This window comes from Rhinoraja longicauda, chromosome 21 (assembly GCF_053455715.1).
Source record: "Rhinoraja longicauda isolate Sanriku21f chromosome 21, sRhiLon1.1, whole genome shotgun sequence".
Classification (NCBI taxonomy): domain Eukaryota; kingdom Metazoa; phylum Chordata; class Chondrichthyes; order Rajiformes; family Arhynchobatidae; genus Rhinoraja; species Rhinoraja longicauda.
In genome coordinates, this window is record NC_135973.1 from 36,196,941 (window position 1) to 36,224,341 (window position 27,401).

At 42.1% G+C, this 27,401-nt stretch overlaps 1 protein-coding gene across 1 annotated transcript in view; it reads left to right on the forward strand.

Moving 5' to 3' along the window:
• Positions 1–27,401, forward strand: part of abcc1 (ATP binding cassette subfamily C member 1 (ABCC1 blood group)) — a 107,811-nt gene that overhangs the window by 67,329 nt on the left and 13,081 nt on the right. Inside the window, exons 17-26 of the mRNA XM_078418355.1 lie at positions 2,021–2,197; positions 3,278–3,445; positions 3,544–3,709; positions 9,370–9,427; positions 11,806–11,950; positions 18,071–18,278; positions 19,426–19,736; positions 22,029–22,228; positions 22,504–22,630; positions 26,699–26,800. Coding sequence (XP_078274481.1) covers positions 2,021–2,197; positions 3,278–3,445; positions 3,544–3,709; positions 9,370–9,427; positions 11,806–11,950; positions 18,071–18,278; positions 19,426–19,736; positions 22,029–22,228; positions 22,504–22,630; positions 26,699–26,800 — 1,662 coding nt within the window. The remainder of the gene's footprint in view (positions 1–2,020; positions 2,198–3,277; positions 3,446–3,543; positions 3,710–9,369; positions 9,428–11,805; positions 11,951–18,070; positions 18,279–19,425; positions 19,737–22,028; positions 22,229–22,503; positions 22,631–26,698; positions 26,801–27,401) is intronic.

A 27,401-nucleotide genomic window follows, 5' to 3' on the forward strand; every position in this document is an offset into this window, starting at 1 on the left:
TTTGAGTGTAGGAGTCAAGTCAAGTCAAGTCAAGTCAATTTTATTTGTATAGCACATTTAAAAACAACCCACGTTGACCAAAGTGCTGTACATCTGTTTAGGTACTAAGGAAAAAATGAAACATACAGTAGCACACAAACATAACAGCACATACAAAACAGTTCACAGCGCCTCCTCAATGGGCCTCAAACGCTAGGGAGTAGAAATAGGTTTTGAGCCTGGACTTAAAGGAGTCGATGGAGGGGGCAGTTCTGATGGGGAGAGGGATGCTGTTCCACAGTCTAGGAGCTGCAACCGCAAAAGTGCGGTCACCCCTGAGCTTAAGCCTAGACCGCGGGATATTGAGTAGCCCCAAGTCGGCCGACCTGAGGGACCTGGAGTTAGAGAGGTGGGTTAGAAGATTTTTGATGTAGGGAGGGGAATGTCCATTTAGGGCTTTATATGTGAATAGGAGGAGCTTGAAGTTGATTCTGTACCGTACAGGGAGCCAGTGGAGAGAGGCCAGAATCGGGGTGATGTGGTCCCTTTTACGGGTACCCGTCAGGAGTCTCGCTGCGGCGTTTTGGACCAGTTGCAGGCGGGACAGGGATGATTGGCTGATCCCAGTGTATAGGGAGTTGCGGTAGTCTAGGCGGGAGGAAATGAAAGTGTGAATGATTTTTTCAGTGTCGTCGAATTGGAGGAAAGGTTTTATTTTAGCTATGGTATGAAGTTGGAAGAAGCTGGCTTTTACCACAGCGTTAAAGAGGTCCTTATGCAGTTGTGCAGTGCCCTGGTGAGACCACATCTGGAGTATTGTGTGCAGTTTTGGTCTCCTAATTTGAGGAGGGACATCCTTGCTATTGAGGCAGTGCAGCATAGGTTCACGAGGTTAATCCCCGGGATAGCGGGACTATCGTATGAGGAAAGATTGGAAAAACTGGGCTTGTATTCACTGGAGTTTAGAAGGATGAGACGGGATCTTGTAGAGACATATACAATTATAAAAGGACTGGACAAGCTAGATGCAGGAAAAATGTTCCCAATGTTGGGCGAGTCCAGAACCAGGGGCCACAGTCTAAGAATAAAGGGGAGGCCATTTAAAACTGAGGTGAGAAAAAACTTTTTCACCCAGAGAGCTGTGAATTTGTGGAATTCGTGGAATTTGTGGAATTCTCTGCCACAGTGGAGGCCAAATCACTGGATGAATTTAAAAGAGAGTTAGATAGATCTTGGGGCTAGTGGAATCAAGGGATTTGGGGAAAAGGCAGTCACGGGTTACTGATTGTGAATGATCAGCCATGATCACAATGAATGCGGTGTTGGCTCGAAGGGCCAAGTGGCCTCTTCCTGCACCTATTTTCTATGTTTCTATCATTTATGATCATGAATGAAGACAATCATCTGTCCTGTACCACATTCAGCGAGAATTTTATTTAGCTTGGCTAACTGGTTTTTAAATCATTTTCTCACCAAAGCATGGCTTACGAGCATCTGGGACTAATTGATTTTTTTTTACCGTTCAGCTTTTCCAATGCTTGGTCATAGAGCTATGCAGTAGGGCAACGGTCCTTTGGGCCAACTCCTCTGTGCCGAGCAAATTGTTTAACCAAGCTAGTCACATTTGCCTGTGCTTGGTCCATATCCCTCCAAACCTATTCTATTCATGTACCTGTATAAAAGTCTTAAATATCAAAATTGTACTTTCCTGAGCCTCTAGTTCTGTGTATGCACCACCCTTTTCCCAGTGGGGAAAAGTTGACCTTTGGATCCCCTTCATATCTTTCCCCTCACACCTTCAGCATATAGATTTAAAACCTATTTAGATTTGAGAGATTTCTGCAAGGTCACCCCACACCCTCCAATACACCATCAATGACCTTTTAGAGGGCTGTAAAATCTTGGATGGAATCAACCAACAAGCTTGTTGAACTAGCATATCTTTCAAACTAATTTGCTATTTAAAAAAAAAAATTCTTATGGATTACATGGAATCTGAAAAAAAAAGTTGAAAATGACTGATGATTTAGTTTATTTGCAGGGGTCAGTGGCTTATGTTCCACAGCAAGCCTGGATTCAGAATGCTTCTTTAAAACGCAACATTCTCTTTGGTGAGGAATTAGCGGAAGAGTGGTACAAAATAGTGGTTGAGAGCTGTGCACTGCTGCCTGACCTGGAGGTTTTGCCTGCAGGAGATGAAACCGAAATAGGAGAAAAGGTCGAGTATGCACAATTTGTTTTATAAATTGGTAATCATATTTAAAATTGTCCACTGTAAAAAAATATTTGCAGATGGAAACCACTTTTGCATCATCATGAAATTGTATATTAATGGATTATGATTGTATCTGCTAAATATTTAATGATAAGAAATATATTGTGAAACTTCTATGACAATCATTTTTGTATGTATATATGAGGAAATGGTCATTCAACTCTTCAAACCTGCTGATGGATACATTTGTTCCATTCAAATGTCCATACTTGACCAGAGCAAATTAATTTGTACCTGCTTTTGTCACATATCCTGCATCAAATTTTAATTGTCTTATTTGGAGGGTAGCAGAAGCACAACAGGAAGTGAAATTTGCATTGAACAGACTGCCATCTATTTAAGTGTATCAAATGTCATATTTGCAGGGAACTTGAGGCAGAAAGGTTTAGCGTGTAGAGAATAATGTGAGCATTGTCTTTATTTTGAGTATTTCTGATGTAGGTTTTCTTCTTGCTCTATTTAATACTCGATTAATTTTTTTGAAATGCTGAATGTGATGAAATGTTCAATTATACTTTATTGTCAAATTGTACTTTATTGTCAGACAGTGAAACCTTTGCACACAAATCGGTCAAATCTTACTGTACATCGCACAATCATAAGTACCAGAGTGTAATGATTGTGGTATGAGAATAGTAGATTCCTCTTACACTGACAGTAACCACATTCCTGATGCCATCTTGACCCTTCCATGTTTTAAAGCTCTTAATCTCGTCTAATCATGGCCTTAAAGCCCGTTGTCCTGGTGTGGCCTTGGGTCGGAGCTGCTGATGTTAATTATTTTTTTATATGTAACTGAGAATGGAAAGGTTTGATCGGGGCTTTTATTGATTAAATTATGTCTAACCTTTTCTGAAGCAACCTGTTTCCAATAAAAAAGTGTATTGGAAACTTTGGGGAAATTGCAGTTTGGTTCAATAGAAGAACCATGATCATGTGTGTACTCTTGTCTAACCATTGCTGGACCTGTATAAATAAGATCAAATCAATTGAATGCATTGAATTATTTATTTCCTCCAATAGGGTGTAAATTTGTCAGGGGGACAGAAGCAGAGGGTGAGTCTTGCTCGAGCAGTTTACAATAATAATGCAGTGTATTTTTTGGATGATCCACTCTCTGCTGTTGATGCGCATGTTGGTCGTCATATCTTTGATAAAGTGATTGGACCCAAAGGTTTGCTGAATGGCAAGGTAAGCAACATCAGAAACATATTGTAAACACTTTAAATCCCACTCCCTCCCCCAAGGCACCAGTTATTTAATGCAAATTGGTCGCATTAATTTTACAGACCCGCGTGCTTGTGACTCATGGTATTAGTTTCCTGCCTCAAATGGATAGGATTTTGGTGATGGTTGATGGGAAGATTTCGGAGTCTGGCACCTACAAGGAACTTTTAGAGCAAAAAGGAGCGTTTTCAGAATTCCTGCAAATGCATGTGCCAACAGAGAATGACAGTGAGTTGCTGCAAATGTCCATTGTGTTGTGCAAAAACATTTCAAAACTGCCTTTCTTGAAAGTTTTACAAATGTAGTCTGGGTCCAGCAGGGTACAATTCCAAGATCTCCCTTGAGAAACTGAGAGGTTTTACATGGTAGTGGGTGGCATTATATTCCTGCACTTGTGTGAAAGATTTATTACATTATTATGTTGTTTGATAGTGCTCCAATGAAGTATGTCATTTTTACTATATTTAAAAAAAATAACTAGTGTGCTTGTACAGCAGGCCTGAAAACATTCTGAGTATCTGTTGAAAAGTACTTTGACTCAGTGTTAGTTTGTTGTGTGCCATAGATCAATCGGGTCATAGATAATTTTGATACATGACCACATGTAGCCTCCAATCACCAGATGTTGCAGCCTGCTGTGTTATATCTTCGCTCTTATTCTGGTTAAGAGTAATCTTTGTTTACCTTGTGATTCCAAAACAGATCACTGCTTGTAAATATCAATGCATTCAGTAGAAGTAATTTGAGGCTGGTTCTTCAATGATTTGATTATACTTACGATTTGCATCATAAAATATCTTGTAGCTTTTTGATAGTTCAGATCGAACACAATCCAAACCCCATCAGCCGTCACATACAACAAATTATCCTCCAACATTTCCACTGCCACCAACGGGATCCCACCACTGACCACATCTTCCCATCTCCACCCCTTTCAACTTTCAGCAAAGACCATTCCCTCCACAACTCCCTGGTCAACTCGTCCCTTCCCACCCAAACCACCCCCTCCCCAGGTACTTTCCCCAGCAACCGCAGGAGATGCACCACTTGTCCCTTTACCTTCCGCCTTGATTCTATCCAAGAACCCAAACAGTCTTTCCAGGTGAGGCAGAGGTTCACTTGCATTCCTCCAACCTCATCTACTGTATCCGCTGTTCCAGGTGTCAACTTCTCTACATCGGCGAGACCAAGCGCAGGCTCAGCGATTGTATCACTGAACACCTCCGCTCAGTCCGCCTTAACCTACCTGATCTCCCAGTGGCTCAGCACTTCAACTCCCACTCCCATTCCCAATCTAACCTTTCTCTCCTGGGCCTCCTCCATTGTCAGAGTGAGGCCCAGCACAAATTGGACGAATAGCACCTCATATTTCGCTTTGGCAGTTTACACCCCAGCGGTATGAACATTGACTTCTCTAACTTCAGATAGCCCTTGCTTTCTCTCTCCATCCCTTCCCCCTGCCAGTTCTCCCCCTGCCAGTTCTCCCACTCGCCTTTCTGTCTCTGACTACATTCTAACTTTGTTCCGCCCCCTCCCCTGACATCAGTCTGATGAAGGGTCTCGACCTGAAACATCATTCATTCTCTCCAGAGATGCTGCCTGACCCGCTGAGTTACTCCAGCATTTTGTGTCTACATCTAAAATCCGTTCCCCGTTCCTGCTTTCTCCCCATATCCCTTGATTCTGTTAGCCCCCAAGAGCTATATCTAACACTCTCTTGAATACATCCTGAAAATTGGCCTCCACTGCCTCCTGTGGCAGAGAATTCCACAAATTCCCAACTCTCTGGTTGGAAAAGTTTTTCCTCATCTCAGTCCTAAATGGCCTATACCTTCTTCTTAAACTGTGACCCCTGGTTCTGGACTCTCCCAACATTGGGAACATTTTTCCTGCATCTAGCCTGTCCAATCCCTTAAGAATGTTACATGTTTCTATATGATCCCCTCTCATCCTTCTAAATTCTAGTGAATATATGCCCAGTTGATCCATTCTTTCATCATATGTCAGTCCCGCCATCCCGGGAATTAACCTGGTGAACCTACGCTGCGCTCCCTCAGTAGCAAGAATGTCCTTCCTCAAATTAGGAGACCAAAACTGCACACAAAATTCCAGGTGAATATAATCAAATAATTGTTGCAAGCAACAACCAGCCTCAAGTTACTTTTGCCGATTAGTCAGCATGGTTTTGTACATGAGAGATCATGTTTTAGTATTCTGAGCTTTTGAAGATGTAACCAAAAAGGTTGACAAGTAACCAAAAAGCAAAGCCATGGATGCTGTTGATATGGACTTCAGCAAGGCATTTACATAGATACATAGAAAATAGGTACAGGAAGAGGCCATTCAGCCCTTCGAGCTAGCGCCGCCATTCAATGTGATCATGGCTGATCATCTACAATCAGTACCCCATTCCTGCCTTCTCCCCATGTCCCTTGATTCCGCTAGCCGTCAGAGCTCTTTCTAACTCTCTTTTGAATGCATCCAGTGAATCGGCCCCCACTGCCTTCTGTGGCAGAGAATTCCACAAATTCACAACATTCTGTGTGAAAAAGTTTTTCCTCATCTCAGTTCTAAATGGCCTACCCCTTATTCTAAACTTTGGCCCCTGGTTCTGGACTCCCCCAACATCGGGAACATGTTTCCTGCATCTAGCGAGTCCAATCCCTTAAAAAATTATATGATTCTGTAAGATCCCCTCTCATCCTTCTAAATTCATGTGAATACAAGCCTAGTTGTTCCATTCTTCATAATCATAATCGTAATTTATTAGCCAAGTATGTTTTGCAACATCTGAGGAATTTGGTTTGCCATACCGTCATACCATAAAAGCAACACGACACACAACTACATAAAAATTTGACATAAACATCCATCACGGCGGCTCCTCCCTATTCCACACTGTGATGGAAGGCAATAAAGTCTTATCTTCTTCCCTCCTGCAGTCGTGCGAGTCGAACCATCCGCAGACGGCGATTGAGCCACGCCGGGGCAGTCTAAGCTCCCGCATCGGGACGGTTGAAGCTCCTCCTGCGGCTTGGAGTCCCCGATGTCGGCCTCTAACCAGGGACTGCGAGCTCCATGATGTTAAAGTCCGCAGCTCCCGCAGGTTGGAGCACCAAAGGCCGAGCTCTGGCAAAGGGGTCGCCCGCTCCAATATGCTAAAGTCCGCAGGCTACGCGGTCCCAAAGTCCCTAGAAGTCCCAAACAAGAGGCCGCTAACTCCACGATGTTAGGCTGCAGTGAAGGCGGAGATACGACCCCAAGGAAAAACTCGCATCTCCGTCGAGGAAAGAGATAAGAAAAGTTTCCCCCACCACCCCCCACACATAATACTAAACTAAAGATAAACTAAAACATACACTTTACAACAAACTAAAAACACAAAGAAGGAAAAAAGCGAAGACAGACCGTTGGTGAGGCAGTCATCGTGTGGCACCTCCTGGTGGTAACTCTTTCATCATATGACAGTCCCGCCATCCCGGGAATTAACCTGGTGAACCTACGCTGCACTCCCTCAATAGCAAGAATGTCCTTCCTCAAATTTGGAGACCAAAACTATGCACAATACTCCAGGTGTGGTCTCACCAGGGCCCTGTACAACTGCAGCAGGACCTCTTCTGTACTCGTTATGAAGGCCAACATGCCATTATCTTTCTTCACTGCCTGCTGTACCTGCATGCTCACTTTCAGTGACTGATGTACAAGGACACCCGGATCTCGTTGCCCTTCCCATTTTTATAATCTGACACCATTCAGATAATAACCTGCCGCCTTGTTCTTGGCACCAAAGGGATAACCTCCCATTTATCCACATTATACTGCATCTGCCATGTATCTGCACACTCACCCAACCTGTCCAAGTCACCCTGCATCCTCATAGCATCCTCTTCACAGTTCACACTGCCACCCAGCTTTGTGTCATTTGCAAATTTGCTAATGTTACTTTTAATTCCTTCATCTAAATCATTAATATATATTGTAAATAGCTGCGGTCCCAGCACTGAGCCTTGCGGCACCCCACTAGTCACTGCTTGCCATTCTAAAAGGGACCCGTTAATTCCTAATGTTAAGGTTCCGCATGGTAAGCTGCCTTGGAAAGTTAGATTGCATGGGATCCAGGGAGAGCTAGCCAACTGAATACAGATGAAAGCAGAGGGTGATGGTGGACGGTTGTTTTTCAGACTGGAGGCCTGTCACTAGTTGTGTGCCTCGGAGATCTGTGCTGAGTCCATTACTGTTAGTATTGTGTATCAACAATATGGACAAAAATGTACAAGGCATGGCTACTAAATTTACAGGTGACACCAAAGTGCATGGTATCGCAGATAGCCAGGATTGTATTCAAAAATTACAGCAGGATATTGATCAGTTGGGCAAGTGGGCTGAGGAACGGCTAATGGAGTTTAATGCAGATAAGTGTGAGGTGTTGCATTTTGGGAAGTCAAACTAGGGCAGGATCTCCAAGGTGAATGGCAGGGCCCTGGGGAATGTCGTAGAGCAGAGCGACCTAGGAGTGCAGGTACCTAGGTCCTTGAAAGTGACGTCACGGGTAGAGTGGTTAAGAAGGCTTTTGGTACATTGGCCTTCACCAGTCAGGGTATGGAAGTCGGGATGTTATATTACAATTGCAATAGATGCACCATAGAAAGCATTTTATGAGGATGCATCACAGCTTGGTTTGGGAACAGCTCCATCCAGGACCGCAAGAAATTGCAGCAAATTGTGGACGCAACACAAACCATCCTCCCTTCTTTTGACTCCATTTAAACCTCACGCTGCCTCGGCAAGGCCAGCAGCATAATCAAGGACGAGCCGCACCCTGGCCACTCCCTCTTCTCCCCTCTCCCATCAGGCAAAAGATATAGAAGTGAGAAAACGCACACCGCTGGATTCAGGGACAGTTTCTTCCCAGCTGTTATCAGGCAACTGAATCATCCTACCACAACCAGAGAGCAGTGCTGAACTACTATCTACCTCTTTGATGACCCTTGGACTATCGTTGACCGGACTTTGCTGGCTTCACCTTGCCCTAAACGTTATTCCCTTATATATCTATGCACTGTAAATGGATTGGTTGTAATCATGTATCGTCTTTCTGCTGACTGGTTAACACGCAAAAAGCTTTTCACTGTACCTAGGTACACGTGACAGTAAACTACTGGGCTTGTATACACTGGAATTTAGAAGGATGAGAGGGGATCTTATTGAAGTATATAAGATTATTAAGGGATTGGACACGCTAGAGGCAGGAAACATGTTCCCAATGTTGGGGGAGTCCAGAACCAGGGGCCATAGTTTAAGAATAAGGGGTAGGCCATTTAGAACGGAGATGAGGAAAAACTCTTTCAGTCAGAGTTATAAATCTGTGGAACTCTCTGCCTCAGAAGGCAGTGGAGGCCAGTTCTCTGGATGCTTTCAAGAGGGAGTTAGATAGAGCTCTTAATGATAGCGGAGTCAGGGGGTATGGGGAGAGGGCAGGAACGGGGTACTGATTGTGAATGATCAGCCATGATCACATTGAATGGTGGTGCTGGCTTGAAGGGCCAAATGGCCTCCTCCTGCACCTATTGTCTATTGAATCCACTCCCAGTTTAGAGATACAACATGGAAACAGCCCTTCGGCCCACTGAGTTTATGTCGACCAGTGATCATAGAAACATGTGGTGGAGGAGAAGGATGGGATTATAAAACTAATCCTATTTGTAAACTTTATAAACTCACTAAAGTTGAGTCGTTTAGTATGTTGTAAGGTGTAATTGATTCAGACTTTAATTTGATGACAAACCAACATGGTTTTTGAGCTGCATGAAATCATAATAATCTCCACCGTTGTTTCACAGTAGGATGGTTAATATTTAATTTTCTACCTTTTTCATACTCTTGCTTAGATGCCTCAGCACTAAAGATGCCGAATATACCATCGACATTGTTCAGTTTCCTCTCCGGGTATGGTTGCATTTTTAGTAATTAATCCATACGGAACATAAACTTAATTTCAAATTTGTATTTTAGTGTAACATCCTTTTTAATTGTTTGAAATTTCCTAATTTGCTGTCTAACTTATTCATCATCTTCCTTTAAATACTTGCACAATAATCAGTGTTACAAATTATGTAATATTAATGGAGCATGGGCAATGATGAATACAAACAAGGCATCTGAAGATTTTAAACGGGGCATCTGGCCCATCATATTTATAATGCTGTATGTGCTCCACACAAGCTTCCTCCAATGTCTCCTTGCACCTGCCAATTCCTTTTTTCTTTATACACCTTCAATATAAAACATATTTTCTCAAGTAGCCCGTGAGGGGTAGCAAAATACGATTGTCTGTCTACTAGCAATCTTGCTACTCTTATTTTTCTCCTGCATTTGCAAAGTTCAGACCTTGAGGGCGATACTCTCAGAAATGAGCTTTGCACTATTTCTGACTTTGCCAACCTTTGCTTTCTATACAGGGTATGTGCAAACATATGCCACTAGATCCTTTTGTGTTTTATATTCCTCTGGAGCTGTTAGTTTCCTTGTAGTATGTGGTTTTCCTTGTCTTCCAGCAAGAAGTTCCATCTCGCCATTCTCTATGTTGATTTTTACTTGCGATGCATGTACTTTCTGCAGCCTTAATTGTGAGTTGTCACAGCACATCCAAAAAATGGAATATGTACTTTTGATTGCTGGGTCCAAATCATTAAATATAGTGTGAGTGATGGTGATCCTAGCACTGATTGTGTGGAATGCCATTTCCATCTTTTGCATTGTGTATGACCACTTAACTTCTGCCTCAGTTTTTATTTTGGACCCAGTTTGCCACCCATCCAACTGCATGACTGCTGTCATGCATCTTTACACACTCTTATTTTGAAGCCTTCCTTTCATCTTATTTTTTTCCCTACTGCTGCACTTCAAAAAGATCGAGTAAAGTTGATCATGTGATTTTTTTCAAAATTGTTTTTCAGATTGTTTTCAATTATTATTTTCAGTGAAAATGTCAGTATTATTCTTGGCACAGATTTTAACCAGTACTTCCCTGGCGTATAGTTTTGGCAGCTCACCACGGGAAAGTTGCGGTAGTTCTGGAGGGTTTGAAGAAGATTTGGGCAGGCCCCGAGTTGTGAAGAGAGACTGGTTAATCTGAGAGTTTCAAATAAAATAGATTGATGGGTAATTTAATTGACACGCATAATGTTTGGGAAGCTAGAAAGGGAAAGCATTTCTTTCCTCTAGCAGCGGTCAATAGCCAAGGAGTATGATGAATTAACATGGTGGAAGGATTAGTGGGGAAAATTGGGGAAGACATTTTGCTTTTATTGAGTGAGGTTTGGAACTTGCCTTCTCTGAGGCTGGTGGAGGCATAGACAATCATTTTACGCAGGAAGTGGGGCATCATTTAAAGAACACAAACCTGTTCAACGAGGACATGGCATGCACCCAAAAGGCCCATTTGGCCAGCATAGGTCAAATCTGTACCATGGATATCTATGGTTCTATTCACGGACTTCTGTTCCTGAATTTGTCACCTTTTTTAAAAAGTAAGATTGTCTGTCTACTAGACCCCTTTTTCACTTTTCTTAAAAAAAAAAATCTACCCTATTATGCCTTGGAATCATGAAGGAAATTAAAATTGTATGTAAAATTTTGATTAAAATCTCATTTTTCTATGCTTCATAAACACGAGCACTGTGCCTCACTGAAGTTGAAGGTACATGTTAACCTGATGCTCTTCAAATGCAAGGTGCATTCTAAGTGACTGATTCGAGTTAATACATAATGTTAAAAAAATAGTGAAATATTGCTGCAGGCCAGTTGTGTAGCTAAAGGAAATAAAGGACTGGATATGACAGGTTTGGAGGGACATGGACCAAGCGCAGGCAGGTGGGACTAGTGTAGCTGGGACATGTTGGCCGGTGTGGGCAAGTGGGGCCGAAGGGCCTGTTTCCACTCTGTATCACTCTATGACTGAATACATTTCAATGAGCCATGGTTTGTCAGACCTTGCATATGAGACTATTGTAACTGTCCAGCAATACGATATGTTAAGATTCAAAATCTTAACTGCAAAATCTTAACTTCAAAATCACAACTGCATATTCCATTAAATGTAATCAAATCCTCTTTTATTTTGTGACACATAGCCACAAGGGTTTCATTGTATAAACGAAGAACTGCAGATGCTGATTTACAAAAAAAGAGACAAAATGCTGGAGTGACTCAGTGGGTCAGGCAGCATCTCTGGAGAATGTGGATAAGTGCTATTTTGGATGGGGACCCTTCTTCAGACTCCATCTTCAATGTATAATTATTTCTTTCTCTCTTAATTCCTTCAGTAGCAAATCAACCATCCAGTCTAATGATCAGGAAGCAACACATTCAGAGCAGCAAAATGATTTAAAAGTGGAAGACCCTGGAAAAACAGAAAAAAAAGTAGCTGTTGTGAAACTAACAGAGGCTGACAAAGCTCTGACTGGTAGGGTAAGGAAATGGTTATAACTTATACTGATGTTGCTGTGTACAGTGAATGGAATATTGCAAATAATCCTGAATGGTATTTTTGACTGTACAACTGAAACCCCCCCATACTTCCTCAGATCTACCACACAATCTGCTATCCAACCATTCGGAAATCCGGATGTTTTGGCACGTGGCTCACCAAGTCACATTTACCATGCTCCCTTCCCACCCGCTGGGACCCTGTGTCCCATGTATACCTTTAATTTAGAGACACCGGAGACGCAGATGCCAGAATGTTGAGCAAAAAGATCTTCTGGAGGATTTCAGCAGGAACATACGGCATCTGTGGAGGAGAACGAATTTCAGGTTTAGCCCTGATGCAGGTTCTTGACTCAAGGTCAACAATTACATTCCCCCATCCAACGCTGCTCACCCGCTGAGTCCCTCCAGCAGTTTGTTTGGTCCCTTTAGATTTTTACCTGCCTCACTATAAATTTTACTGTAATACTTTTTAAAAAGTAAATTTAAAATGTGTTGGGGTATTAATAAAACAACATCCAATAGTCTGGAAAATCCACCAAGCAAGTGCCACTGGGCCTGCGAATGTCACATCAGTATTTTGGCATAATTATAATTGTTCTCTGTTTCCTCCTTCATCCTTGCAGCCTTCAGTTCCTTTTTCATGTTGTCAATAATAACCCCACCAATTGGTATCCTTTCCAACACTAAATATCCAGGTTCGCTTTGGTCTTGAAGTTTTATGAAGATAACATTGTGAACTTTTTACACTTGAAGGGGGGGGGGGGCGAGAATAGTTTAATATTTAGAAACCATCGTATTTCCTTTCTATTTTATGAGGATAACATGGTGGTAACAAGACACCCTTTTATTCCTTTGTTTGCATTTATGTTCGTTTGTCATTATGAGGATTTGTCAGCAGAGCTCTGGTTTCTATTTCTGCATATCTAAGCTGGCTCTGATGGAAAAACAAGGTGAAAGGGTGACATTGTGGGTTTATATGCTGGTTTTCTGTTGTGATCTAGTTCAGATGCATGGAATGATTGAAAGAAAAAATCATGAAGTCGCTTGTCAGGAATAGCTGTGTAACACTGACTTAAATCCTGTAGTACTGAAGCTACACAGCACAGGAATGCACCCTTCGTCTCAACATGTCCATGCCAGCATCTTTATTCATCCTTCTCTACGCGAGCCGATTTAAATTGACTGTAGTGATTGCATAACCTCCCATGGTAGTGCTCCAGTATTAACCACTATGTAAACAAAAAAGTTTCCTTTCAATGATCTTCCCTCTGCTTTTGATACCCCTACCACGAGAAAAAGATTATTTGTGCAGTATCTATACCTCTTATAATTTTGTATACCTCTCTCAGGTCACCTTTCTGCCTCCTTCGCTCCACTGCAACAAGCCCAGCCTATCCATTCTCCTCTTTGTGATTCGAGTTTGCCTATCCAGGTGAATCTCTTCTGCACTTTCTCCAGTGCAGCCACATCCTTCCAAAAGAGTGGTGACCAGGACTGCATGTGGAGTATTGTGTGCCAGGACTGAGGCGTCTCCCATCCAGGTTCTCCAGAGATACTGCCTGACCCAATGAGTTACTCCAGCACTGTCTCTTTTTTAATTTCTATGCTTCCACCTATGAAGGAAAGCGTGCCATTTGCTGCCTTCACCACCCCATCTACCTGTGTTGGCTCGTTTGGAAACAATGGGCTTGAAGCCCATTGTCTCCCTATTCAACAACGTTCCTTAGTGCCCTACTTTTACTGTATATTTTTTAACCTAGTTGACTTCCTAAAATGCTTTACCTCCTACTTGTCAGAACTAAATTCAATCTGCCGATGGTCGGCAATTCTCCATCCGATTGTTTATCCTGATGTAGCCTGAGGCAAACTTCCTCGCATTCCACAATACCTAAACACATCTCTTGCATTCACTTCCAAATGTTAAGGTATGTAGGTAAATTGGCTGGGTAAATGTAAAAATTGTCCCTAGTGGGTGTAGGATAGTGTTAGTGTGCGGGGATCGCTAGGCGGCGCGGACTTGGTGGGCCGAAAAGGCCTGTTTCCGCGCTGTATATATATGATATGATATGATATGATATTAAGATAAATCGCAAACAACGAGGGTCTCAATACTGATACCTGCGGTACACCACTAGTCACGGACTTCCAATCAGAAAAGCATCCTCTTCCTACTGTCACCAAGCCAATTTTGCCTCCAGTTACCAAGGTGCTTTCACCTTCTGGACCAACCTACTATACAGGACCTTGCCAAATGCTGTACTAAAGTCCATAACAATGCCCTCGCTAAACTTGGTTATTTCAAAAAAGCTACCAGTTCTTTAGCCATACTCTCATGGTGATAGAGTTACATGCATGGAAACAGGCCCTTTGGTCCAACTCATCTGTAATGACCAAGATGCCTTATGTAATCAAGTCCCAGTGGATGAGCATATTGGGAATCAGTACATAGAATTGTTAGATATGGCACCCCTTTAAAAAAAAAAAGATCAACAGTTGGCATACTAAATGGCGTAAGTCCCAGTTTGGTAGACTGAGAGGTTTTAGCAGAAGTGGATTGGAAATGGGTGCCTCAGTGGTACGTGAGGTCTCTGGAAGTTAGGGTGGATATTGTTGCATGTTCAGAACAATAATGTTCCTATTAAAAGAAAATTCCCAATTCCAAAGCCCATGGATATTAAGGAATTTTCACAACAAGTATAAGAAGTGAATGAGAAAGTGGGATAACGTAGAAGTAGCGTGAGTAGAAGGTCGATGGATAGTGTTGACTTGGTGGGCCGAAGAGCCTGTTTCCATGCTGTATCTCTTTTCCCAAAATGTTCAGGGGACATTTTAAGGGGTTTGGCAAGTTTAAAAGTTGGATATAATGTATCCCACATTCTGAGAAGCAGAGGTGGAAAAAACAAGCTGTAGTACTTAAAAAAATAAATTTGGTTATAGGCTTGCCATCAGAGGAGCTAGTGTTTAAAAAGGGAGCATGGAAGAAAATGAGTATCAGCAAATCAGTCTGACATTAGTCAATTTTAATCCATTGCCTAAAAACTGGAATAGTAATTCAATCGTTGGATATTGGAAATTTACAATATAATTGATAATCATTAAATTATTCAACCAGTATCTGCGGACAGTTAATATTTTGGAGTAACCATATAACAACTACAGCACGGAAACAGGCCCGTTCGGCCCTACCAGTCCACGCCGACCACTCTCTCTGACCTAGTCTCATCTACCTGCTCTCAGACCATAACCCTCCAATCCCCTCTCATCCATATACCTATCCAATTTACTCTTAAATAATAAAATCGAGCCTGCCTCCACCACTTCCACCGGAAGCCCATTCCATACAGCCACCACCCTCTGAGTAACGAAATTACCCCTCATGTTACCCCTAAACTTTTGTCCCTCAATTCTAAAGTTATGTCCCCTTGTTGGAATCTTCCCCACTCTCAAGGGGAAAAGCCTACCCACGTCAACTCTGTCCGTCCCTCTTAAAATTTTAAAAACCTCTATCAAGTCCCCCCTCAACCTTCTACGCTCCAAAGAATAAAGACCCAACCTGTTCAACCTCTCTCTGTAGCTTAAGTGCTGAAACCCAGGCAACATTCTAGTAAATCTCCTCTGTACCCTCTCCATTTTGTCGACATCCTTCCTATAATTTGGCGACCAGAACTGCACACCATACTCCAGATTCGGCCTCACCAATGCCCTGTACAATTTTAACATTACATCCCAACTTCTATATTCGATGCTCTGATTTATAAAGGCAAGCATACCAAACGCCTTCTTCACCACCCTATCCACATGAGATTCCACCTTCAGGGAACAATGCACAGTTATGCCCAGATCCCTCTGTTCCACTGCATTCCTCAATTCCCTACCATTTACCCTGTACGTCCTATTTTGATTTGTCCTACCAAAATGCAGCACCTCACACTTATCAGCATTAAACTCCATCTGCCATCTTTCAGCCCACCTTTCCAAAAGGCCCAAGTCTTTGAAACTCTACTTCATTATTAACTACACCACCTATTTTAGTATCATCTGCATATTTACTAATCCAATTTGCCACACCATCATCCAGATCATTAATGTAAATGACAAACAACAGTGGACCCAACACAGATCCTTGGGGTACTCCACTAGACACTGGCCTCCAACCTGACATACAGTTGTCAACCATTACCCTCTGGTATCTCCCATTCAGCCATTGTTGAATCCATCTTGCAACCTCACTGTTAATACCCAACGATTTAACCTACCATGTGGAACCTTGTCAAATGCCTTACTGAAGTCCATATAGACAACATCCACAGCCTTGCCCTTATCAATTTCCCTGGTAACCTCTTCAAAAAATTCAAGAAGATTAGTCAAATATGACCTTGCAGGCACAAATCCATGTTGACTGTTTCTAATCAGGCCTTGTTTATCCATATAATTATATATATTGTCCCTAAGTATCTTTTCCATTAATTTTCCCACCACAGACGTCAAACTAACAGGTCTATAATTGCTAGGTTTACTTTTAGAACCTTTTTTAAACAAAGGCACAACATGCGCAATGCGCCAATCTTCCGGCACCATCCACGTTTCTAATGACGTTTGAAATATTTCCGTCATAGCCCCTGCTATTTCTGCACTAACTTCCCTCAATGTCCTAGGGAATATCCTATCAGGACCTGGAGACTTATCCACTTTTATATTTTTCAAAAGTGTCCATACCTCCTCTTCTTTAATCCTCATAATTTCCATCACTACTCTACTTGTTTCGCTTACCTCACATAATTCAATATCCTTCTCCTCGGTGAATACCGAAGAAAAGAAATTGTTTAATATCTCCTCCATTTCTTCCGGCTCAGCACATAGCTGTCCACTCTGACTCTCTAATGGACCAATTTTATCCCTCGCTATCCTTTTGCTATTGACATATCTGTAGAACCCCTTGGGGTTTACTTTTACATTACTTGCCAAAGCAACCTCATATCTTTTTTTCGCTTTTCTAATTTCCTTCTTAAGATTCCTTTTACATTCTTTATATTCCTCAAGAACCTCATTTACTCCCTGCCGCTTATATTTATTGTATATCTCCCTCTTTTTCCGAACCAAGTTTCCAATTTCCCTGGAAAACCACGGCTCTTTCAAATTATTATTCTTTCCTTTCCACCGAACAGGGACATAAAGACTCTGTACTCTCAAAATTTCACCTTTAAATATCCTCCATTTCTCTATTATATCCTTTTCATAAAACAAAATGTCCCATTTCACTCCTTTTAAATCCTTTCTCATCTCCTCAAAATTAGTCTTTCTCCAATCCAAAATTTCAACCCTTGGTCCAGTTTTGACCTTCTCCATAATTATATTGAAACTAATGGCATTGTGATCACTAGACCCAAAGTGCTCCTCAACACATACCTCCGTCACCTGACCCGTCTCATTTCCCAACAGGAGGTCCAACACTGCCCCTTCTCTGGTAGGTACCTCTACGTATTGCTGCAAAAAACTATCCTGCACATAAATGTACAACTTTCTGGTATTGTAAAATCGAGCTAAAATGGAGCTACTTCCTAGTCACTATCCTCAGAAAAGAAGTATGGGGAGTACCTTTGTATATCGTTGACTCTAGGGTGAGTCCTTCATTATTAAAGTACTTTAAAAAAAGTACTTTAATAAGAAAGTACTTTGTTTAAAAAACAATGTGATTTGGATTGGGATAACAAGGTCTTGCATAAGGATACCATTCTTTTGGAAATATAACAAGCAAGGTGAGAAAATGGACCCTGTGGATATTTTCAACTTGAATTTTCAAAAGTCCTCCAGTAAGGTGGTACAAATATTACTGCAAAAGTTGCCTTGTGGGTTTCAGAGTGACATATTACCATAGGAAGAGACTATTAGGTTTGGAAAAGGTAGACCTGGTGTGGGGGTTAATGGGTCATTTTCAGATTGTGTTCTTAAGGATTAGTGCTGGGACTGTATCTATTTACAATTAATGTTAATAACTAGAGTGAAGAGGCTGAGGGTAATATGTTTGCTAATGAAAGTCGGTTGGTAAGTATGGCTGTATTATTTTGTACTATGTGTTGACTATGTTTATTTAAAATTCAGGTAAAATTCAGAGTTTTCTGGACCTATGTGACAGCCATCGGAGTCTGCATTTGTTTCTGGATTGTTCTTTTCTATCTCTGCCAACATATAGCGTCCTTGTCCTCTAACTACTGGCTGAGTTTATGGACAGATGATCCAGTTGTTAATGGGACCCAACTGCGCACCCCACTCAGATTGGGAGTGTATGGTGCACTTGGAATAATTCAAGGTTTGTAATGTACCTTTGATTTGTGATAATGTGAAGTAACATCAGAAAGTTATTCATTTTGAGAGTTTGAGGTTTGTCATGTATTGTAATCAAAGAACATTGGGATTGAAGGTGGGTTATTGCAACCACCACAAATAGAGATTTGATGAATTGTTGCTTCTAAGGTATGAATTTTATTTGAAAATGTCTTTTTAAAGGGATTTATTGCATGGAACCAAAAAGGTGTAGTGTGCTTTAAAGCCTGAAGTAGCTCAGTACATTCAGAATTAAAAATTAATACTTTTTCTATATCATTGTGAACAGTGCATTGACTATTTGCTTTTGAAATGTATTGTGCAAAATTGGATTACATGGTAGAATAGCGACCATATTTTGTAAATTAGTATATCTTTTATCTTGTTCAGGCTGTTCGCCCAAGTTGCCAACTACTTGCCCTTTGATTTGCTTATACAAATTCTCATTCCAGCTTCTTCCTCATAGAGTCATAAAGTGGTACAGTGTGGAAACAGGCCCTTCAGCCCAACTTGCCTACACTGGTCAATCTTCTTTGTACCCTTTCCAGTTTTACAACATCTTTCCTATAACATGGTGCCCGGAACGACCAACTGGCCTCTCTCTTGCACCCTCTAGAAACACCTGAATTCCTGCCCAGTACAAAGACCCTGTTAACTTTCTCTTTGCTGTTTTGCATTTGGCCATGACCTGCCAGTGCCTCAGATTTCAGATACTCCATAATTTTATCATGTCTATCGTGGTCAATATTTTGTAGGGGTTTTTAATTCTGTAATCCTGAATTTGCCATTCCAACCATGGCTTGGACCTTGTTCCTGAATTTGCCATTCCAACCATGGCTTGGACCTTGTTCCTGAATTTGCCATTCTAACCGTGGCTTGGACCTTGTTCCTGAATTTGCCATTCTAACCATGGCTTGGACATTGTTCCTGAATTTATTGCCATCATCTCTTCAGCTTTTCCATTTCCCTGTCCTTTTAAAATCTGTTTGATCAGACTTTGCCTCTCCCTAATGTTTCCTTGGATTGAGTTTGTTTGCTTCTTTTCATATTGAATAGCCGTGGCAAGTTATCTATGTTATAAGCACCATATGCATATTGGTTTTGCAACAAACTAGTTTTTATTAACTTTCTAGGTGTTTTTGTGCTAATTGCTTCGTTGATGATGAGCATGGGAGGGATAACAGCCTCTCGCTATCTCCATGTTCATGTGCTGTATGATGTGCTGACGTCACCAATGAGCTTTTTCGAGCAAACTCCGAGTGGCAACTTGGTAAACCGCTTCGCCAAAGACATTGATACAATAGACACGGTGCTTCCAATGGTGATCAAAATGTTCCTGGGATCACTGTTCAATGTTGTCGCAGCTTGTGTGGTGATTTTGATAGCCACGCCATTAGCTGCAGTGATCATCCCACCACTGGGGATTCTGTACATTATTGTGCAGGTTAGTATTCATGACAAGCTGTGCGTAATATTGGTTTGCATCAGAGTATATCTCCAAGATTCATTCAGTATTGCATTGTATAGTACTTATTAGCTGTAGTGTGTACAAATTTATTTTTAATGTAAAGCCTCAGATTTTTTTTTTTGATGGCTGGAAATGTGTTTTCAGGGTTGGAAAGCTGTTCTATTGGCAACAAGTTATGAATAATTAGTGATTAGGATAGGCTGCTGACATAATTGCTATTCACAATGTAGGGTGACTTGTTTAACAGCTAGATAAAGAGTATTACTCGGACAATTGTCAAACAATTTGTCTATATTGTGAATATTCAGAAGCAGTCAAAATCTGAAAATTGAGCATTCTTTCAGGATTTTCTGATATTTTAAATGTTTAAAAAAAATGTAAAAGCTACCAAACTTGATATAATTACAAATTACTTAAGACTAGCTGTTCCTCGCCTTTTGAAATGATGGTGTTACTGCCCACTTGCATTGCCTAGTGTAACTGCTGAAGGATTGCTAGAAGTGTTTGCTCAACTATCGGTCATGATGAGGATTTCTGCAGAATGCAGGTGGGAAATTGCTGGTGTTCTCGTCAGGAAGCTTGGAGTTTTGGCATTCTTGTGCACTTTTATGGGAATTACAAGCATCGTGGCTCTTAAAGGCACGTGGAAAGCTTGAGAGGAACACGGCGTATCAAGTGGGGCGTGTTTGAGGAACTGAATAACGCTCATATTCCTTCACAAGATTTCTTTTAAATTTTTGAAATGTGGAGTTGAGCAATGCTGTTGTTTTAGGGCAAACTTTTAACAACATTTGATCCTTCATACACCATTGTAATCTATTTTTATAAATTGTAAGAACTGGATATTGCTCGATATTATACGAGTGTTGGTGAGGAAACATTTGAAGATCCCATGTTTTAAAGCAAGATCTATGGGCATTACCCCATTAGAGTTTCTTCTTTGAAATTTTTGAAGAGGTTACCAGGGAAATTGATAAGGGCAAGGCTGTGGATGTTGTCTATATGGACTTCAGTAAGGCATTTGACAAGGTTCCACATGGAAGGTTGATTAAGAAGGTTAAATCGTTGGGTATTAATAGTGAGGTTGCAAGATGGATTCAACAATGGCTGAATGGGAGAGACCAGAGGGTAATGGTTGACAATTGTATGTCAGGTTGGAGGCCAGTGTCTAGTGGAGTACCCCAAGGATCTGTGTTGGGTCCACTGTTGTTTGTCATTTACATTAATGATCTGGATGATGGTGTGGCAAATTGGATTAGTAAATATGCAGATGATACTAAGATAGGTGGAGTAGTTGATAGTGAGGTAGATTTTCAAAGTCTACAGAGAGACTTGGGCCTTTTGGAAGGGTGGGCTGAAAGATGGCAGATGGAGTTTAATGCTGATAAGTGTGAGGTGCTGCATTTTGGTAGGACAAATCAAAATAGGACGTACAGGGTAAATGGTAGGGAATTGAGGAATGCAGTGGAACAGAGGGATCTGGGAATAACTGTGCATTGTTCCCTGAAGGTGGAATCTCATGTGGATAGGGTGGTGAAGAAGGCGTTTGGTATGCTTGCCTTTATAAATCAGAGCATCGAGTATAGAAGTTGGGATGTAATGTTAAAATTGTACAGGGCATTGGTGAGGCCGAATCTGGAGTATGGTGTGCAGTTCTGGTCGCCAAATTATAGGAAGGATGTCGACAAAATGGAGAGGGTATAGAGGAGATTTACTAGAATGTTGCCTGGGTTTCAGCACTTAGGCTACAGAGAGAGGTTGAACAGGTTGGGTCTTTATTCTTTGGAGCGTAGAAGGTTGAGGGGGGACTTGATAGAGGTTTTTAAAATTTTAAGAGGGACGGACAGAGTTCACGTGGGTAGGCTTTTCCCCTTGAGAGTGGGGAAGATTGCAACAAGGGGACATAGCTTTAGAATTGAGGGACAAAAGTTTAGGGGTAACATGAGGGGGAAATTCTTTACTCAGAGGGTGGTGGCTGTATGGAATGGGCTTCCGGTGGAAGTGGTGGAGGCTGGCTCGATTTTATTATTTAAGAGTAAATTGGATAGGTATATGGATAGGAGGGGATTGGAGGGTTATGGTCTGAGTGCAGGTAGATGAGACTAGGTCAGGGAGAATGGTCAGCGTGGACTGGTAGGGCCGGACAGGCCTGTTTCCATGCTGTAGTTGTTATATGGTTATATGGTTAAATGTGTGCCTTTGTTGAATTGGTGTTTGTTGTGTTTGGGAAAGAAAAATTTAAGTCCTGACCATTTTTTATTTCTTCAGAGATACTATGTTGCTACTTCCCGTCAGCTGAAGAGATTGGAGTCAGCTAGCCGATCACCCATTTTTTCAAACTTCAATGAAACCTTGCTTGGAGTCAGTGTCATCCGTGCTTTTGGACAAGAAGATCGTTTTATAGACCGTAATGACTCCAGAGTGGATGAAAACCAAAAAGCATATTACCCTAGTATTGTTGCTAACAGGTAGTATAACAATGTAGCTTTTCGGTTTATTTGCAGCAATATACTTTTATTGGAAAGTCAGTACTTGTAATCATTGAGAGGCCCTCCTTGCATGCTTCAATTCAGTTAGTCTTGATTTTGAAACCAAATTTTATGAGGGTTAGTGATTCTTATTATACTCAATTGCACTGACTGCCCACAATGGAAAGTTCTAGGTCTCTGGGGAGGGGCCACCAAAGCTAGTATAATGGATGCCATGAATAGTTACATTAAGTGTTCTTATCTTGTCCCACTAGGTGGTTGGCTGTGAGACTGGAATTGGTTGGCAATTTCATTGTATTTTTTGCTGCCCTTTTTGCTGTGGCTTCCAGGAGCACAGTCAGTCCAGGCATCGTTGGTCTATCCATTTCATATGCCTTACAGGTTAGTAAAAGTAGACTTGCTTAAAATTGTTATACCTCGGTCATAATTGTAACACATTTAAACTTTTAAATGTGTTACAATTTAAAAGTTGCCTTGTATACTTATATTTTTCATTGGTTCTGGGCACTGTTGGTAATGCCACATGCGCAGTCCATTTATAATTGCCAATAGCATGTGGCTGAATGATTTAGAGGGGATCTTGTTCTCGACGATGGAATGTAACCTTGACAGATTATGGCTAAGTTCTGCAGGGTGGTGGGTGTGTGGAACAAGCTGCCAGAGGAGGTAGTTGAGGCTGGGACTATCCCAACATTTAAGAAACAGTTGGACAGGTACATGGATAGCACAGGTTTGGAAGGATATGGACCAAGTGCAGGCAGGTGGGATTAGTGTAGCTGGGACATTGCTGGCCGGTGTGGGCAAGTTGGGCCAAAGGGCCTGTTTCCACACTATGACTCATATGTACAGTCTTTATCAATGATTTGGTTGGGGGAGCTAAATGTCATATTTCCATAAAAAGCTGGAGAAACTCAGCAGGTCAGACAGCATCTCTGGAGAACAGGAATAGGTGACGTTTCGGGTCGAGACCCTTCTTCAGACTGAGAGTCGGGGAGAGGAAAATGAGAGATATAGACGGTGATATAGAGAGATACAGGACAAATGAATGAAAGATATGCAAAGTTAGAAGATCAGCCTTGCTTGAACGGTGAAACAGCCTCAAGGGACACACTGGCCTCTCCAGCTACAATGTCTTACATAAACCACAGTGTACGTGATGATCCTGCCTTGCTTTGGATGGTGATTTATTTCTTGGACTCAAAACACCAGAAAGACTATTCTGTTACACTTTTGACATGAGCCTTTTGGATAATGCAAATGTTGTCATGTCAACGACAAGCTATTCTTTGCAAAATACAAGGAGACTGCTGTTCTATTAACGTGATACTATGCAATGTCAGAATATTTTTTGAAAGGATCTAGAGTTCCTAATATGCAATGAAAAGAATTAATTTAATGTACTTCAGCAAGTAGGAAAATGAAAATAGACTCTTAGTAATCAAACACGATCACATACAAACTTTCAGTAACAAAAGATTACAGAGATCTTTTTATTGCCTAACTATATAGTCTACAATATCTTGTTAGTAATTTAGTTTTATTGAGAGTAAGGTGTTTGGAAATTCTAGTAATTGTGTAATACAGGTGTTTGGAAATTGTGTCATACAGATGTTTGGAAATTGTAATACAGGTGTTTGAGGTGTATGTAATACGGTGAACCCTCGGTACAACTGACCATGGGGAGGAGGGGAAGGGAATGGTGTTCGTTATTGCTGATTGTCTGCTATAATCGCGTAAGATATATAGTGGGACCAAAAACTGCAGATGATTAATACATTAAAAGGGCACCAAGTGCTGGAGTAACTCAGCAGGTTGGGCAGCACCACTAGAGAACATGGATAATGGACCTTGGAACACTTCTTCAGACTGAATCCGTCTGCTGAATTACTCCAGCACATTTTGGTGCCACAGTGGTAGAGTTGCAGCCTTACAGTGCCAGAGACATGGGTTCGATCCTGACTGTGTTATACGAGAATTTTAAAGCCCATAGCGCTGTGTTTAAAGCCCATAGCGCTGAGTTTAAAGCCCATAGCGCTGTGTTTAAAGCCCATAGCGCTGTGTTTAAAGCCCATAGCGCTGTGTTTAAAGCCCATAGCGCTGTGTTTAAAGCCCATAGCGCTGTGTTTAAAGCCCATAGCGCTGAGTTTAAAGCCAATAGCGCTGTGTTTAAAGCCCATAGCGCTGTGTTTAAAGCCCATAGCGCTGTGTTTAAAGCCCATAGCGCTGTGTTTAAAGCCTATAGCGCTGTGTTTAAAGCCCATAACGCTGTGTTTAAAGCCCATAGCGCTGTGTTTAAAGCCCATAGCGCTGAGTTTAAAGCCCATAGCGCTGTGTTTAAAGCCCATAGCGCTGTGTCTAAAGCCCATAGCGCTGTGTTTAAAGCCCATAGCGCTGTGTTTAAAGCCCATAGCGCTGTGTTTAAAGCCCATAGCGCTGTGTTTAAAGCCCATAGCGCTGTGTATAAAGCCCATAGCGCTGTGTTTAAAGCCCATAGCGCTGTGTTTAAAGCCCATAGCGCTGCAGCCGACAGCTCTTTGTTTAAATTCCCACGCGCTAAACCGACAACGCTCTGTTTAAAACCTTGCGCGCCAAACCAGCAGCGCCGTGTGTATTACCTTTACCTGCCAAGTCTGTAGCACTGTGTATTGCTTTATACGCCAGTCTGCAGCTGATAGCGCTTTGTTTCCCGGGGGGGTGCCTTGCTCGGATGCAGTCCCCTGCCATTGGTTGTAGTTTGATTTTGGAAGCAGCGCTATTGGCCAAGACTTACCTGCGGTCATTTCAATGACTGATTTCTGCCCGTATAAAGGCAGGCGTCAGTAAGTCATGAGTTAGTTCTTGACGAGAGGGGTTCACCGATGGGCTGGGTTGGCACCAAGGCCGAGAGAGGGAGGTGTGCTGCTGTAAAATGGCCCCCTGCGCATACCGAGATAAGTATTGCTTTTGTTCTCTCTCGTGCCAATAAAACTGATTTGTAACTGAACTGTCGAGTGTTCCTTTTTTCTACTAGTCAGATCCTTGAAGCTGTTCCCTTGTAACACTGTGGGTACTGTCTGTACGGAATTTGTACGTTCTCCCTGTGACTGCGTGGCTTTTCTCTGGGTGCTCCGTTTTCTCCCAAATCCAAAAGACATGCGGGTTTGTAGGTTAATTGGCTTCTGTAAATTGTCCCAGGGTGTACGATAGAACTAGTGTAGAGGTGATCGTTGTTCGGTGCAGACTCAGTGGGCTGAAGGACCTGTTCCCATGCCGTATCCCTAAAACTAAAACACTTTGTGTCGTTTTACCTTAAAACTAGAACTATGTCACTGGTCTGCACTCGCAAGTCCTCCTTCACTGGGTGACACGGCTGTTACGTTGTAGCCTCACGACAGGACACTGTTCAGGCCACCGCTACAGTCAGGATGCGCTTGGTCACCGTGGCTGCCCCCTCCCCTTTCACCCATCGTTTTGTCCACGCCCCACATTACCCCCTGCATCCTCCTCGTACCCCGCCGTCACCGACATCTTCCAAGGCGGCGGATGTCGGCTACTCCAGGGGAGGGAGGAGTGCAGGTGGACAGAGTGGTGGGAGAAGGTGGGGAGGATGGAGGCCGGTGGACAAAGTGATGAGCAATGGGAAGAAGTAGCATCTGGTGAGAGGGGAGGGAACCCCATGGTGACCGGGCGTGTCCTATTGGTGATGGCAGCCTGCAGAAAGCGCTGTCACCAGGGGCTGTAACAGCTGCGTCAACTGGACCGTGCAGACGGTGAAGAAGAGCTCGCTGATGCACCTTGCGAGCCGGGGTCGTGCCAACAGGTCCGGCTGTTATAACCACAATCCATTATAAAGGGGTCCATTAACACGATGGTTTGCTGTATTGACGCCATTATCATTTTGTATTGTCTTGTATTCAAACATGGTTTTAAAAAAATATTTCTGGTCTTTAATATTTATATGGCAACGAAGTAAAATCTTGGACTCTCCCAAAATAATCTTCAAAGATGAGCGTTGATAGATTATCATTTTGTGAGGGTATCAAAGGATATGGAATGGGGTCACGGTGGCACAGCGGTGGAGTTGCTGCCTTACAGTGAATGCAGCGCTGGAGACCCGAGTTCCAACCTGACTATGGGTTCTGTCTGTACGGAGTTTGCACGTTCTCCCCGTGACCTGCGTGGGTTTTCTCCGAGAGCTTCGGTTTCCTCCCACACTCCAAAGACGTACAGGTATGTAGGTTAATTGGCTTGTTAATGTAAAAATTGTCCCTAGTGTGTGTAGGATAGTGTTAAAAACTGTCCCTAGTGGGTATAGGATACTTCCAATATAGTCCCTGGTGGTCTCTTCGGAAGTGATGACCACAAGATACAAGATACAAGTGGATTAATGGAACTGTACAGGTTGTCCATTGCGTCAATTGGTGGGTGAATGACTGTTCCTAGTCCTAAACCTGTCTCGTTATTGTTTAGATAACTGCGACATTAAACTGGCTGGTACGCATGACATCAGAAGTGGAAACTAATATTGTTGCAGTGGAAAGAGTACAACAGTATTTTGATACTCCAAAAGAGGTAAGATTAAAATTGAAAGATAAGAAATGTTTTGCGTGTTCTCCTGGCGTCACGCTTGAGTGGATAGCAAGCCTGCGTTCATTCTGTTATCTGCATTTACAAAATACATACCTGTAGATTTTTTGGGAGAGAATCTAATGTATGCATCAAACATTTGATTTATAAAAATGAGTTGCCGTAAGGAAATGGTAATAAGGAGTGGTAGGGTGAATTGCTGAATCAAATAGAAAGAAATAGGTATGATTAATAGCCCTTATAGGGGAGAAGGCAAGAGAATGGAGTTGAGGGAAAGATAGATCAGCCATGATTGATTGGCGTAGTAGACTCGACAGGCTGAATTGCCAAATTCTGCTCCAATGACATGAAATATACCAGGATTTGTGTGGAAGAGGGGAGCAAAATGATAAAAGGTTGGAGTAGTTTAGATGTTAAAGAATTGGAAAGGTAGCAGAGAGGAGGGATTGTATCTGAAGAAAGTACAGTAGAATCTGTCTGAGTGGAGTTGAGCAACAGCAAAATATCAAATGAAATGGTGGGACACAAAATGCTGGAGTAACTCAGCGGGTCAGGCAGCGTCTCGGGAGAGAAGGAATGGGTGACG